General features: G+C 46.8%; 3 protein-coding genes and 1 pseudogene across 3 annotated transcripts; 1 reads left to right on the forward strand and 3 right to left on the reverse strand.

Moving 5' to 3' along the window:
• Positions 1 to 520: 520 nt before the first annotated feature.
• On the reverse strand, positions 521 to 1934 carry LOC139386331 (centrosomal protein of 55 kDa pseudogene; annotated as a pseudogene).
• Positions 1935 to 2098: 164 nt separating this feature from the next.
• On the forward strand, positions 2099 to 6469 carry LOC139386207 (tektin-1-like). Its single transcript, XM_071131686.1, has 8 exons — positions 2099 to 2154; positions 2477 to 2689; positions 2870 to 3035; positions 3941 to 4069; positions 4150 to 4296; positions 4780 to 5005; positions 5615 to 5811; positions 6201 to 6469. The coding sequence occupies exons 2-8, from the start codon at positions 2500 to 2502 to the stop codon at positions 6358 to 6360; spliced, it is 1215 nt and encodes a 404-aa protein (XP_070987787.1). The 5' UTR covers positions 2099 to 2154; positions 2477 to 2499; the 3' UTR covers positions 6361 to 6469.
• A 274-nt stretch (positions 6470 to 6743) lies between these two features.
• LOC139385973 (F-box only protein 39-like) lies at positions 6744 to 10501 on the reverse strand. The gene is made up of 4 exons (XM_071131290.1): positions 10442 to 10501; positions 8593 to 9942; positions 7275 to 7451; positions 6744 to 6918 (listed from the first exon to the last, which is right to left on the reverse strand). Exons 2-4 carry the CDS (start codon positions 9754 to 9756, stop codon positions 6790 to 6792), a joined length of 1470 nt encoding a protein of 489 aa, XP_070987391.1. The 5' UTR covers positions 9757 to 9942; positions 10442 to 10501; the 3' UTR covers positions 6744 to 6789.
• LOC139385974 (XIAP-associated factor 1-like) lies at positions 9972 to 12592 on the reverse strand. The gene is made up of 7 exons (XM_071131291.1): positions 12444 to 12592; positions 11902 to 12037; positions 11729 to 11785; positions 11319 to 11532; positions 11087 to 11157; positions 10721 to 10912; positions 9972 to 10558 (listed from the first exon to the last, which is right to left on the reverse strand). The coding sequence occupies exons 1-7, from the start codon at positions 12485 to 12487 to the stop codon at positions 10526 to 10528; spliced, it is 747 nt and encodes a 248-aa protein (XP_070987392.1). The 5' UTR covers positions 12488 to 12592; the 3' UTR covers positions 9972 to 10525.
• Positions 12593 to 13211: the final 619 nt, after the last annotated feature.

Consider the following 13211-nt stretch of genomic DNA (forward strand, 5'->3'; position numbering starts at 1 on the left):
TCTCTGAACATCAAAATGATCTAAAGTATTTTAAACCAGGAAACTGATTTACACTTTAGTCAAAGAGAGACAAACATGTCCAAAAAATTCAAAGGTTGAGTGAGTAAACAAGTTTAACAGTTATAAAGGGCTTTATAAAATACACTCATTGGCTTGAAGCAGCGTTCCTTACAGTATACAGTAAGCGCTATTTCCAGTTTGATCGCCAATCTGATCCAGTAGCAATCCAGGACCAAGGTACATACAGTACACATGGAGGAATTACATTTGACTCTGCTCAACACACAGACGCAGTGCACAAAGTAACCATGGCATTGCAGCGGGCGTTTGCACCAGCTATAACATTTTGAAAAGGGAAGTTTAGTGCGTTTTAGAATGGTAAAATGTCCCCCCGAGCCTATTCCAGACTTCCTTATTGGGGCGGGTACTCCCAGCCATAAAAATAGGACTAGATTCTAAATCGATTGGATAGATCTAGGCCTACTTCTATGGTTCCAGCCCTGTACAGCCCAGACAGTGTTTACAGACAGTGCTCGAGGTGGGCCAGCAGCTCTCGGTGATGCCTGGTGGGGTACTGGGCTCGGCAGCTGGGGCACTCTAAGAAGCTCTCGTCTAGCAGCTTGGGGACCTGAGAGTGGGAGGTGACGCTCTCTTTGGAGCGCTTCAGGGGTGCTGGGGGTCTGCAGTGAGCGCTAGCCTCGTACAGGCAGGACAACTCCCTCTGCCCCTTCTCTGACTCGAGTTTGGCAACGTGGTCCTTTGCCTTGCGTAACTCCTTCAACACCTTGTGGAGCTGTTGTTGTAAATACTGACAGTCTCGCTTCTCATCCTCCAGGTCTTTGGCGGACACCTGGATCTGCTGTTCCAGAATTGTGACGCGTTTCTGCTCCTCATGCAGGCTCAGTAGGGATTTCTGCAGTAGATTCACCTGTACTAGGAGCTCAGCAGACCTGGTCTCCTTTTCCTCTAGTCTAGCCTGGAGCTCTTCCATGTCACCCCACAGATGGCCCTCTCTGTCCCCAGAGCGACGCTTCTCCTTCTGCACACTCTGCCAGATACTCAGCCTCTCCGCCTGGAACTGCTGCCTCACCTCTCCCACCTCTCTCTGCTTCTCCTCATACCTACACTGCAGCTCAGACAGTTGTCTCTGGGCTGTGTTGACCTGCTCTCTCTGAGTTTCCAGCTCCCTCTTGGTCGTCAGTAACAATTTCTCATAGTGCTTCTGTATCTGCACTGACCTCTCTTCTGAGTGGGCGTCTTTATGCTGCTGTGCGAGGGCCCGCTTGGCCTGGTTCAGCTGCTGCTCCAGCCCAAACACCCGGGCCAACACCACCTTCACATACGCCTCTCTCTGCTGGTCGTAGGCCAGCCACTGCTGGTTCTTTTCCAGGGCATCTGTGAGGTGGTCTTGGCTCATTGCAGTACTGGTAGTGAGCACCTGTCCATCTGATGGGCAGCTCTGCTGCTTAGCGCCAGGTCTACTATCCAGCTCCTGGCACTTAGCAGACACGGACACCAGCTTGTTCTTAACGTCCTCTGTCTCGGCTTGGAGTGACTGGAAGAGTTTTTTTCTCTGGTCGGCCTCCCTGACATAGTGGTCTATCTGGGCCTGCAGATCGGCCACTGTCTCCCCTTCTGCCGCATGGGCCTGCTGCCAAAGAGAGCAGATTTCCTGGTCTCTGGCCAGCAGCTGCTGAGCGTTCTTCTCCCGTAGAGTCTCCAGTGACAGGATTTTCTCTAATAAAAGCTTGTTATTTCCAGAATCTGATCGTTCTCCTTTCTGAGGAGACAGCTCATCCAATGACTTCCTGAGATATGCATTCTCCTTTCTGAGTTTACTGATCTCCATGTAATTTTTGGAGCAACACAGCCTTCCACCTGTCTTGTCGACGAAGTTGTCCTTGTTTTTGTTGCTGGATGACATCGTTGCTAAGATAGCTAACGTTAGCTAGCAAATTGCCTCACACAGATCTGATCCCTCCGCTGGCCTTTTAAGTTTCCCGCGATTGATACCTCCGCCCAGATTACGACGTCCTGCGTTGACCTAGCAACCGTTTGTTTACAACCTGTCCTTGAGTTCATTCATTGCAGACAAGACGGGCAACATTGTTGCAACTTTTGACACGAACCAGTGTTTCACACCGCACAGTAAAGGTATGGCAAGAAGAGAGATTTAGCTCGCTACTTATATTTTACTGACATTTTGCAAGCCATGTTTGTTAGCTAGTTTTCTCAAGTTTATATGACAACTTGCTAGCTAGCTAGCGTGCTAACATTACTGTAGCGAGTCAAATAAAATAAATGCCCATCCTAGTTAGCTACTGTAGCTAATTGCTATTTAGTTGGTAGTTTGCCAGGCTATTTACTAGTTTTGGTAAAACATGATCTGCCTTATTAATCTGCCTTATTGAGTGACATTTGTGATGTTGTTTCTTTATTGAAAGGAAAGATTAATGTTTCCCCCTCCCCCTTCCAGACTGAAATAATTGCAGTGGAGAAATGTCTAGGTTGATGGACCCTCCGCCCAAGTTCCTGCCACCAGAATGGAGGCTTGCAAACCAAATACATTATGGGAATGCGGAGGCTGAGCGTTCACGCTCTGAGCGACTCACGGCTGAGAGTAAGAGGCTGATAGAGGAGAGTGGCATGGCAGCCAAACGCATGCAACAGGATGCCAACAAGAGACTGGGTAAGATGACATCAATTAGAAGAGGTGATAACATAATCTGTTTCTGTCAAAGTGGTGGTTGATCCATCCCTGCAAACGAATGGTTTGTCTGTTCCACGTTGTAATGACACATACATTACATGACAACCTCTGATAATACCCAACCACACACCATTCTTACCATCCTATCGCTGTGTTCAGAGCAGAGAATCCATGACATCAAGTTCTGGAGGACAGAGCTGGACCAGAAGTTGGAGGAGGTTGTCCAGGAGATTGAGGTGCTGATATCCTATAAAAGCCGGGTGGAGAGAGCCTTGGAGAGCTGTGCCGAGCCCCTCAGAGTTGCCCTGCAGTGCCTGACTGAACGGTGAGGAGTAAACTCCCAATCAGTCAGTTGGAAAATGCAGTGATACACAAATAGGTGGGAAGGAGTCTGCTCACTGTTCCAACAGGGACCTAGAGTCACCAGACTAAGACCAACAGATAAATAAGAAGGAGATCCTTCAGTCGTCGTGCAACCTGGTATCAGAGCATTTCGTATTATGCTGTATGTAAATTCTAGGGATTCCAATTAGTATGATATGTAACGTTTCATATGGTATGTATTAATTTGTGGATGTGCATCACCCATTTTGTTTGATATGTTACGAATTACAATTCATTATATGTTACCAATTTGTAAAATGTACAACATGTAATGAATTTGCTAAACGTAGTGTTACATTTTTTTTTTAAATGTTTGATATGTTACAAATTCTGGCTAGGTGGCTAACTTTAGGTTTAGGTTAGGGGTTGGGGATAAGTTTAGGAGATTGGTTAGCTAAAAGGGTTAGCTAACATGCTACGTAGCTGCAAAGTAGCTAAAAAGTTGTAAGTAGTTGAAAAGTTGATTATTAGCGAAAATGCTAAAGTTATCCATGATGAGATTTGAATTCACAAACTTTCGGTAGCTTGGTGGGTAGGAGTGTTGGGACAGTAACCGAAAGGTTGCTGGATCGAATCCCCGAGCTGACAAGGTAAAAGCATGTCTTTCTACCCCTGAGCAAGGCAGTTAACCCACTGTTCCCCAGGCGCCTATGACATGATGTTGATTAAGGCAGTCCCCCGCACCTCTCTGATTCAGAGGGGTTGGGTTATATGCGGAAGACACATTTCAGTTCAATGCATTCAGTTGTTCAACTGACTAGGTATCCCCCTTTCCCTAGACCTTCGCGTTATACCCTACTTTTGATTTTTGCCTTAAGTAACCATCTGTCTCCATGTGTGTTTCAGGCAGAGGCGTGTTTCCATTGACCTGGTACATGACGACGTGGAGCGGGAACTGATGAAGGAGAGGGAGGTGATCGAGGGAGTGGCATCCCTGCTGAACCGCACCCTGGAGCAGACCAATGAACAGATCAGGTGGGTGAGGGGAGGAAGTGGTTCATCACACACACACGATCAACTCTCATTATCTCCTTCTTTTTCTGTTCTGGCTCCAGACTGAACCGCTCTGCAAAGTACTACCTAGAGAAGGACCTACGGGACAAGTTCCAAGCAGAGCAGATTGATGGTTTCTGCTCCATCCTCACAAGCGCCTCCCTGAATATTGACAACGCAACAAGTCAGACATCGCTCGCAGCACCAGGGTAAAACGCTGACACTTTGTGTTTGTGCAATGTGGGGCAGTAGGAAATACAATGAAACAAAAGATCATCCCTTAATCTTCACCAGGAATGCAGTCTCACCTGCAGCAAAAGTCCTAATTCTACAGATAGAAATAGAATGGATAGTTGGGGCATTCTGCATACAGTAGGTCCATTAGAAGCATTATTCCCTTCAGCCAGCAGAGGTCAGTGTAATACCTCATCTAACCACCCTACTTATCTAAACCTTTTCTACCGGTTTTTATTTTTTATTTTACCTTTATTTAACTAGGCAAGTCGGTTAAGAACAAATTCATATTTACAATGACGGCCTACACCGGCCAAACCCTAACGACGCTGGGCCAATTGTGCGCCGCCTTATGGGACTCCCAATCACGGCCGGTTGAGGTACAGCCGGGTTAACCTGCCGTCCTTTCATGACACGCTGAACAAAAAACATACAACATTTAATCCCTCCAATCCTAGTGCCACTGTGACACCAGAGGAGTGGGAGACCTTCTCCAACATCAACATCCTCAAAGCAGAGCGCGAGAAGAACAACTCCCTGTCGCTGAGGGCTCTGGTGGACAGCCTCCTGGAGCAGACGGCTGCTGACATGCGCAGGCAGCACAACGCTATGGGCACTGCCCTCCGGCTGCAGGTCCAGGAGACCAAGGCAGCCAAAGGACAACTAGAGGACCACTTGGTAAAGGTAAGCAGGAATGTGAAAAAGCGTACTTTATATGCTTAACCCCTATGATTAGTTACTGAAGCAATTCCCACACATTTTAAATTACAGTCATTTAGCAGACGGTCTTATCCTGAACGACGTACAGGCGCAATTAGGGTTACACGTCTTGCTCAAGGGCACGTCGGCAGATTTTTAAACCTAGTCAGCTCAAGGTTTTGAACCAGCGTCCTTTCAGTTACTGGCCAAACGCTCTTAACCACTCAGTTACATGTCATCCTGGGATTAGTTACTGGAATGATTCCCCCTATGATTAGTTACTAGAATGATTCCCCCTATGATTAGTTACTGGAATGATTCCCCCTATGATTAGTTACTAGAATGATTCCCCCCATGATTAGTTACTGGAATGATTCCCCCTATGATTAGTTACTGGAATGATTCCCCCTATGATTAGTTACTGGAATGATTCCCCCTATGATTAGTTACTAGAATGATTCCCCCTATGATTAGTTACTGGAATGATTCCCCCTATGATTAGTTACTGGAATGATTCCCTCTATGATTAGTTACTGGAATGATTCCCCCTATGATTCGTTTCTGGAATGATTTCCCTCCTTTCCCCCTTAAAAGGTTCTGTCAGAGGTGGCCAGCCAGGAGTGCAACCTGGAGGCCCTGCGCGTGGCCATCGACGACAAAGCAGGTCCCCTGAAGGTGGCCCAGACACGGCTGTCCGCTCGCAGCCAGAGACCCAGCATCGAGCTCTGCCATGACCCGGCCCAGGTCCGCCTGCTCTCCGAGGTCCAGGAGCTCACTGCACACATCAAGAGGTGACGATATACTCCACTTTCCTGTCTACTGTAACTATTCCTACTGATCTCTTCTAACCTATCTAGGATTTCTGGCCACTATTTTCACTTCAACTACAAGTCAAGCTATTTTGTAGTACTTTACAGTCATGTTTTAGCTCTGTACGAAGTATAACATTAGTTATCCTGACACAACCCAGTGATCAGTGATTCTCTACACTCATGGTTTTGTTATACAAACAGGATATCACAGCTTTCATTTCAAGTCTTTTTGTTTAGTAGATACAGCATCTCTGGTTAAGAGACTGTTCCGAGCGTATTATGTGAATGACATATTGAATGTTTTGCCTATTTGCCATGAGTTGTAGTAGTCTCCCATTGTCCTGTGTCAACCCTGTGACCCCCGCCAGACTGCGAGAGGCCCAGGCCCAGTCGGAGATGGAGCTGCTGGCCCTGACCCGCTCCCAGCTGATCCTGGAAGAGGAGATCCAGGTCAAGTCCCACTCCCTCTACATCGACGAGGTCATCTGCACCCAGCTCCGCCAGCCCATCTCCATCCACAGCTTCTGAATACCACTCCCACCATGACAAGCCTGGCCCCTGATCTCTTTGTGCTGTCTTGCATCAACAGATCTGGGACAAGCCTAGACCATGGCCACAGTGGGGCTCTTTAGATTATGCTGACATACCCAGGCCAGCATTTTACATTTGACTGATAAATAAAATATGAGGTATACATTGTGATGGAAAGTTGGAGTGCTTGTATTGTTTGCATCAATTTTAATACAATATTTGGGTTTGAAGAAAAGCAGGATCAGAGTTGTGGAGTGTGTGTTTATTTACAGCGATGGCGGTGTGTGTGTGTAAGAGAGTGTGTGTATTTGCCAGACCCATCATTGTGCATCAAATTGTAGTTCCTTCCTCCTCTTCCTTTAACTGGTGCTAATATAACAAAAAAAAATGCTGTCTTTATGGGCCCACGTGTCTGTCAGGCAGGAGTCAGAGCATGGGGTAGGAGATGGCAAAGTAGTGGAGCTCTGAGTTGATGAGTTGTCTGTAGCGAGAGTACACCTCCTCCAGCTGCTCATCCTCGTCCTGAGTATCATATTTGTTGATGTAGATCCGCACCTGGGACACAAACACAAGCAGCTTATAAACCAGACAGTATATTGCTCACATAATACAGTAATGCACGTTGCTATAGCAAGGTACAGCACATGAAGTGTCATCAGTAGTAAAGGAAGGAAAATGGGACCTGCCCCTTTAAGAACTGACAAAGATGACTGCCCAGCTGAAGGCTGTTTCATTTATGACCCAAACACACTTTAAAATGCCTGCAATATCCCTGTTCACTGGGCAGGAGAACACAGCAGGCTAGTGTGTGGAGCTTGTGTCAGTAAATCGCTTCAATGCCAGGACACAGATTGGTACGCAGGTCGGTAGGCCTAAATGGCCTTGGCTTAGCTCCCAGAGCTCTGGCTCACCTTGATGGTCCTTAGGATGATCTTATTTTCCAGGCGTTTCTGCAGCAGCCGGTCCAGGAAGCTGATGTCCAGGAATGCCCAGACCTTCATGTAGACCAGCTGGCTGCACAGCAGCACCACCTCCAGCAGCTCCTCGTCCACAGACTCGTGACTGTTGTTCAGGTCCAGGGTCAGTTTCTAACCCACGGAATGGGGTGGAGAGAGATTTACGACACTTCAAGAATGGAGTCATGTTTCTTGTTAAAGTATGAGCGCCACCGAACGCAGTCTCCACAAACGCGGCAACATTAGCTTTAAAATGTACATTTTCCACGATACTTCTGCAATACCGATTGAATGCAGTCCTTGGGGATGGTTTCCCTGACATAGATTAAGCCTTGTCCTGGACTAAAACACATTCTCAATGGAGATTCCCTTAGTCCAGGACTAAAACACATTCTCAATGGAGATTCTCTTAGTCCAGGACTAAAACACATTCTCAATGGAGATTCTCTTAGTCCAGGACTAAAACACATTCTCAATGGAGATTCTCTTAGTCCAGGACTAAAACACATTCTCAATGGAGATTCTCTTAGTCCAGGACTAAAACACATTCTCAATGGAGATTCCCTTAGTCCAGGACTAAAACACATTCTCAATGGAGATTCTCTTAGTCCAGGACTAAAACACATTCTCAATGGAGATTCTCTTAGTCCAGGACTAAAACAAAACACATTCTCAATGGAGATTCTCTTAGTCCAGGACTAAAACACATTCTCAATGGAGATTCTCTTAGTCCAGGACTAAAACACATTCTCAATGGAGATTCTCTTAGTCCAGGACTAAAACGCATTCTCAATGGAGATTCTCTTAGTCCAGGACTAAAACACATTCTCAATAGAGATTCTCTTAGTCCAGGACTAAAACACATTCTCAATGGAGATTCTCTTAGTCCAGGACTAAAACACATTCTCAATGGAGATTCTCTTAGTCCAGGACTAAAACACATTCTCAATGGAGATTCTCTTAGTCCAGGACTAAAACACATTCTCAATGGAGATTCCCTTAGTCCATGACTAAAACACATTCTCAATGGAGATTCTCTTAGTCCAGGACTAAAACACATTCTCAGTGGAGATTCCCTTAGTCCAGGACTAGGCTTAGTCTGTCTGAACTGCATGGATATAAAAAGACAATGTAGGTACATGAAAAAACACTTGATACACTACACATACTGTGCTAACTTATTCGCCACACCAACCAGTAGCCTAAATGGTGCCATCATCGCGCCATAGCTGACTGCTACTGTGTATTGCCGGGTAGAGAAACCAATCCTCACCTGTAAACAGCTCCTGTAGTAGGGCACTAGGTTGGTAAGGGCAGGCTTGACACTCCAGTCCTGTTCACTGAAGTAGCAACTGGTGAGACTGAGCGAGCGCAGCGGGATCTCTCTGAGCAGAATCCTCCCCAGCTTGTCCATGTTGAGGATTCGCTCCACTGTGATATGCACACGGAGGTCGGGACAACGCTGAGCCAGATGGGACCAGGCATCCCCCCAGACCACCTGGATGTGGGGCTCGTGGATATGGCATCGTATGGTGAACGTCTGCAGGGAGCCTCCCCCGTCCAGGCTCCTACACGCCGCGGACAGGGCCGCCAGCAGCTCGTCCGACAGGCAGCTGTAGTTGAGGGTCAGGGTGCAGAGGCCCTGGAAGCGGTTCATGACCTGGGGGAAGGCGGGGCTGATGAAGACGGCCAGCGGCTGTGAGAAGAAGTCCTCCAGGTTGAGGTGGGTGATGCCGGGCCGGCGGCCCAGGTGGATGTGCTGCTGAGATGCAGCCACGGCCTCCAGCACCTCCAGGCCCTGGGGCAGGTTGAGGCGGGCCCCTCGCAGGCTCAAGTAGCCCAGGCGGGAGCTCTCGCGGCGCAGGTAGAAGGTGAGGCTGCGCACCAGCGCCTTGCGTACGCTGCGGCACCAGGCGGCGCGGTCCAGCTCCATGTGGTTGACAGTTAGGCGGCGTAGTCCGCCTCTGGTTTTACGCAGCGCGGCGAGGAAGGTCCTCAGCGTCTGCTGGAAGCGCCGGGACACCAGAGAGTTGAGGGGGTGGGAGAAGCGGATCTCCAGATCCTCCAGGTAAGCGCCGTAGGTCTTGGCGTAACACACGGCCGTCTCCAGCTCCGAGCGGCGGGTCCTGGAGATGCGGCCGGAGAAGTTGAAGGTTCGAACCCTCCAGAGAGAGGGCGAGCGCATGACGTGGTGCCAGTGGAGACACACCAGGGCCGCCTTGACACGGTCACGGTCACGCAGCCACCAGAACACCTGCCGCAGACACACGTCCGGGAGGTTAGCCCAGCCCAGTTTAGGCTCCTCATTTTCCTCCACCTCGCCTTCTTCCTCCTCCTCCTCCTCATCCATTATCTCTATTCCTTCATCCTCCCCCTCCTCTTCTTCTTCATTTTCATCCTCCGAGAGCTGTTCCTCTGGATCCTCGGGGTAATTCATTTACAAGGAAGAAGTTTTGCCCAACCACTCACGTCTCTCAGTATTTATCCACCAAATGTAAAGAAATAGTTCTCCCTGTAGTCTGAAATGTATTCTATGTGACTGGGGTTCACTTGGACTACAGAGAAGCAGAGGACACATTGACACGTGTCCGTTGGGTGGCCATCAATGTGTCCCAGTTGTCACCTGGAAATGACGAGACACCAAAACTGAAGCTCTGGAACCTTCACAGCTTTTATTGTTGTCACCATGAAACCAAAGAGACACCTTGTGACATCACAATAGGAGAAGATAAAACCGGACGGCTCACAGTATTTGGATCCATTATTAACAAAAAATATAATATCCTTAAGTGTGTGTACAGCAAAACATTTGATTGTAAATCAGTTATGTACATTAGTAAACAAATATTAAAATGTAAAACTTTTGATGAGTTCAATGATGGAGAAAACATTCCCATTTTCAGAACATACTGCATTTCAGTTGTAAACAATGTATTATACAACAATCATAGAATAGGACTCTTGTCCTCTTGTAGAGAAGAATCCTGACTAATTTAATAAGTCCTAATCTCTTAACGTTACCCCCAACCCGTCCAATCACCAGAAATAACTCAACTGCCTCTGAAATACACATTTTCAGGCAAAAAATAACTTGCGATTTGCTCAAATAAATCACGACTAACCTTGTCCATTGTGTTATTAATAATTTGTCAACCACTACACCAATTCACCATGGAGTGTTCCTTCACAAGTTCTGAGCACGTTTCTCATTTCAAGTTGACATGGATTTGACATTTAATCTGAAAGAAGAAACAAAAGACCCAGTTAGTTTGTCTCTTTTTCATCACTCCAAATTATTAAAAAGGGGACCAGGGTTTGGGTCAATTCCAGGGTTGGAGACTGAATTGAAATGGAATTGACCCAACCCAGAAGGCTACTGTGTTTTTGGGACAGCGCTGTACCTCATGCCATCGTAGTGTGACTACGGGGAGAGCCAGGTGACAGTGGGGACAGGTGCTGATCTGGTCAATATCCCCCTCTCTCCCCTCTTGCCTCCTGCCTTGGGCTGAGAACAATGCAGACTTCATAGAATTGGTCAAACGAGGACTGGGCTGTTCCTGTTCAGCCTCCTCTGATGTGTGGACACACCACAGCTAGCAGTTGGGGAAGAGATTTGAACAAGTCATTTAAACACAAAGCTCTTTCCATGGAGAATCTGCATTGAGAATACTTGTTTGTCCCAGAAGTAGGCTTAATATAGGTGGTAAAACAAGGAGGAATGATCTGATGATGATAACTTGGGTTCATGCTGTTGAATAAGAACATACCTGATGTTCTGCCATCTCCTCCAATGGGAAAGACCTCATACAGCTCCTGCAAACAACTGCTGTTCGCCTGCCTGCATCCAGAAAACACCACATTAGTTTGAATATAACATAACATTGAACACCATCATATCAAACTCATCTGACTGGATAGTGATTACGATTTCCATTTTCCAATGGGTTGAATATTACATATGGCAAATCAACTTAAACTGAAGTGTGGGGGTAGCCTCACCGTTGGAGGATGGTGGGGAGGGGTTATCGGGAACATAGAGGTCAGGGCAGATCTGGGCATGCTCCGGCTGGTCCCTCAGAGTGACATAGTGTCCGCAGTCGGAGCAGCGCTCGGTGCGACTGCCACACGCCACGCTGTGCTCCGCCATGGCCGACAGCGGCAGCTCCAGCTGGCAGAACTCACAGCACTGCAGCCTTGCCTTACACTCGTCCGACTGAGGGGGGGGGGGGGGGGGGTGATTCCTTCTTTATAACAATCGTTATTATACACCTGTATCAATTCCAGCTTGATTATGACGATCATGCAGAGGAACTCATTCCAATCCATTCACTGAAACGGCATCGTCATGATGTGTGTGTGTGTGTGTGTGTGTGTGTGTGGCAATGCGGGTGACCGTCGAGCAGTCTCACCTCATGGTCCAGTAGCTGGCAACGCTCCACCTTTTTGTTGCACTTGGTGCATTTCACCTGTGGGAGTGACGAATCGACAATATATCGGACGTAAACAATTGGGCCCTTTATCTCTCAACATCGACTCAAGTATTTGGAAGTGATCCTGGTTTCATTACAGCAGAGTGGTTTACCTGGGTGTGCTGGTCCTGATGATGCTGCTCCAATAGCTGTCTGGGAACCGGCTCATCACAGTCTGGACACAGGCACAGGAACCGCTGGCAGTGGGACTCGTGCAAGGCAAAGTTGGACACAGCCACCTCCTTGTGACTGACAGTTGAACACGAGCACAGGAGAAGTGTTAGATGCACGACAAGACCACTGACCTGAGTGGGCAGGGGTTTAAAGTACTTAAGTAAAAATACTTGAAAGTAGTACTTAAGTCGTTTTTTGGGGTATCTGTACTTTACTTGATTATTTATATTTTCGACAACTTGCACTTTCCCTTTCAAAGATTCTAGACTAGGATTCCATGTATTGACATAAATGCCTCTTGTAAAGCTGAAATTGTGGCAGCCCAGTGAATATTATTGACAATGTATCTTATTATGAAGTGAACGGTCTCTCTCAACAAACTAACGCATATATTCTACCAATTCATGCTGAAGAATATCCACTGTTACTTTGATGCTTTCTTTTGAACGTTTTACATATTAAAATGTTTTAATTGTCTCACCACTGGTCACAGACACGGGTTGCGTCCTCTTCCTTGTCTGCCATCGCGTAAAAGGTGTAAATTCTGATTCCAAAACCAGTAGCTACGCCCGACCATGCATTTAAAACCAATTGTTTTACGCCCAACTGGTGCAACCCGTCTCAGGAGACGTAGGAAATAGCATTGTGAAACTAGCGACATTGAGGTCATGTGATCATAGGGCTAATTTACTAAATAAAAGTCAACCTGGAGAAATGTTACTTGGCTGTTACATTACGTTTTTCAGATTTAAAATCACACAGCAAATATTGTTTAAAGTTACGTAAATTGAAAATAGAAACTAGATTTTTTTCAACATGTTAAGTGTTGGTCCCATCTTTCATGAGCTGAAATAAAAGATCCCGGAAAGATCACGAAAAGCTTATTACTCTAATTTTGTGCAAACATTTGTTTAGATCCCTGTTAGTTAGCATTTCTCATTTGCCAAGATAATCCATCCACCTGACAAGTGTGGCATATCAAGAAGCTGATTAAAAACGGCATTATCATTACAGAGGTGCACCTTGTGCCGGGGACAATAAATGGGCACTCTAAAATGTGAAGTTTTGTCACACAACACAATGCCACAGATGTCTCAAGTTTTGAAGGTGCGTGCAATTGACATGCTGACTGCAGGAATGTCCACCAGAGCTGTTGCCAGAGAATTTAATGTTCATTTCTCTACAATAAGCCTAAGTGTAAGTCTAAATGTCATTTTAGAGAATTTGGCAGTATGTCCAACCGGCCTCA

Source organism: Oncorhynchus clarkii, chromosome 27 (genome assembly GCF_045791955.1).
Source record: "Oncorhynchus clarkii lewisi isolate Uvic-CL-2024 chromosome 27, UVic_Ocla_1.0, whole genome shotgun sequence".
Lineage (NCBI taxonomy): Eukaryota > Metazoa > Chordata > Actinopteri > Salmoniformes > Salmonidae > Oncorhynchus > Oncorhynchus clarkii.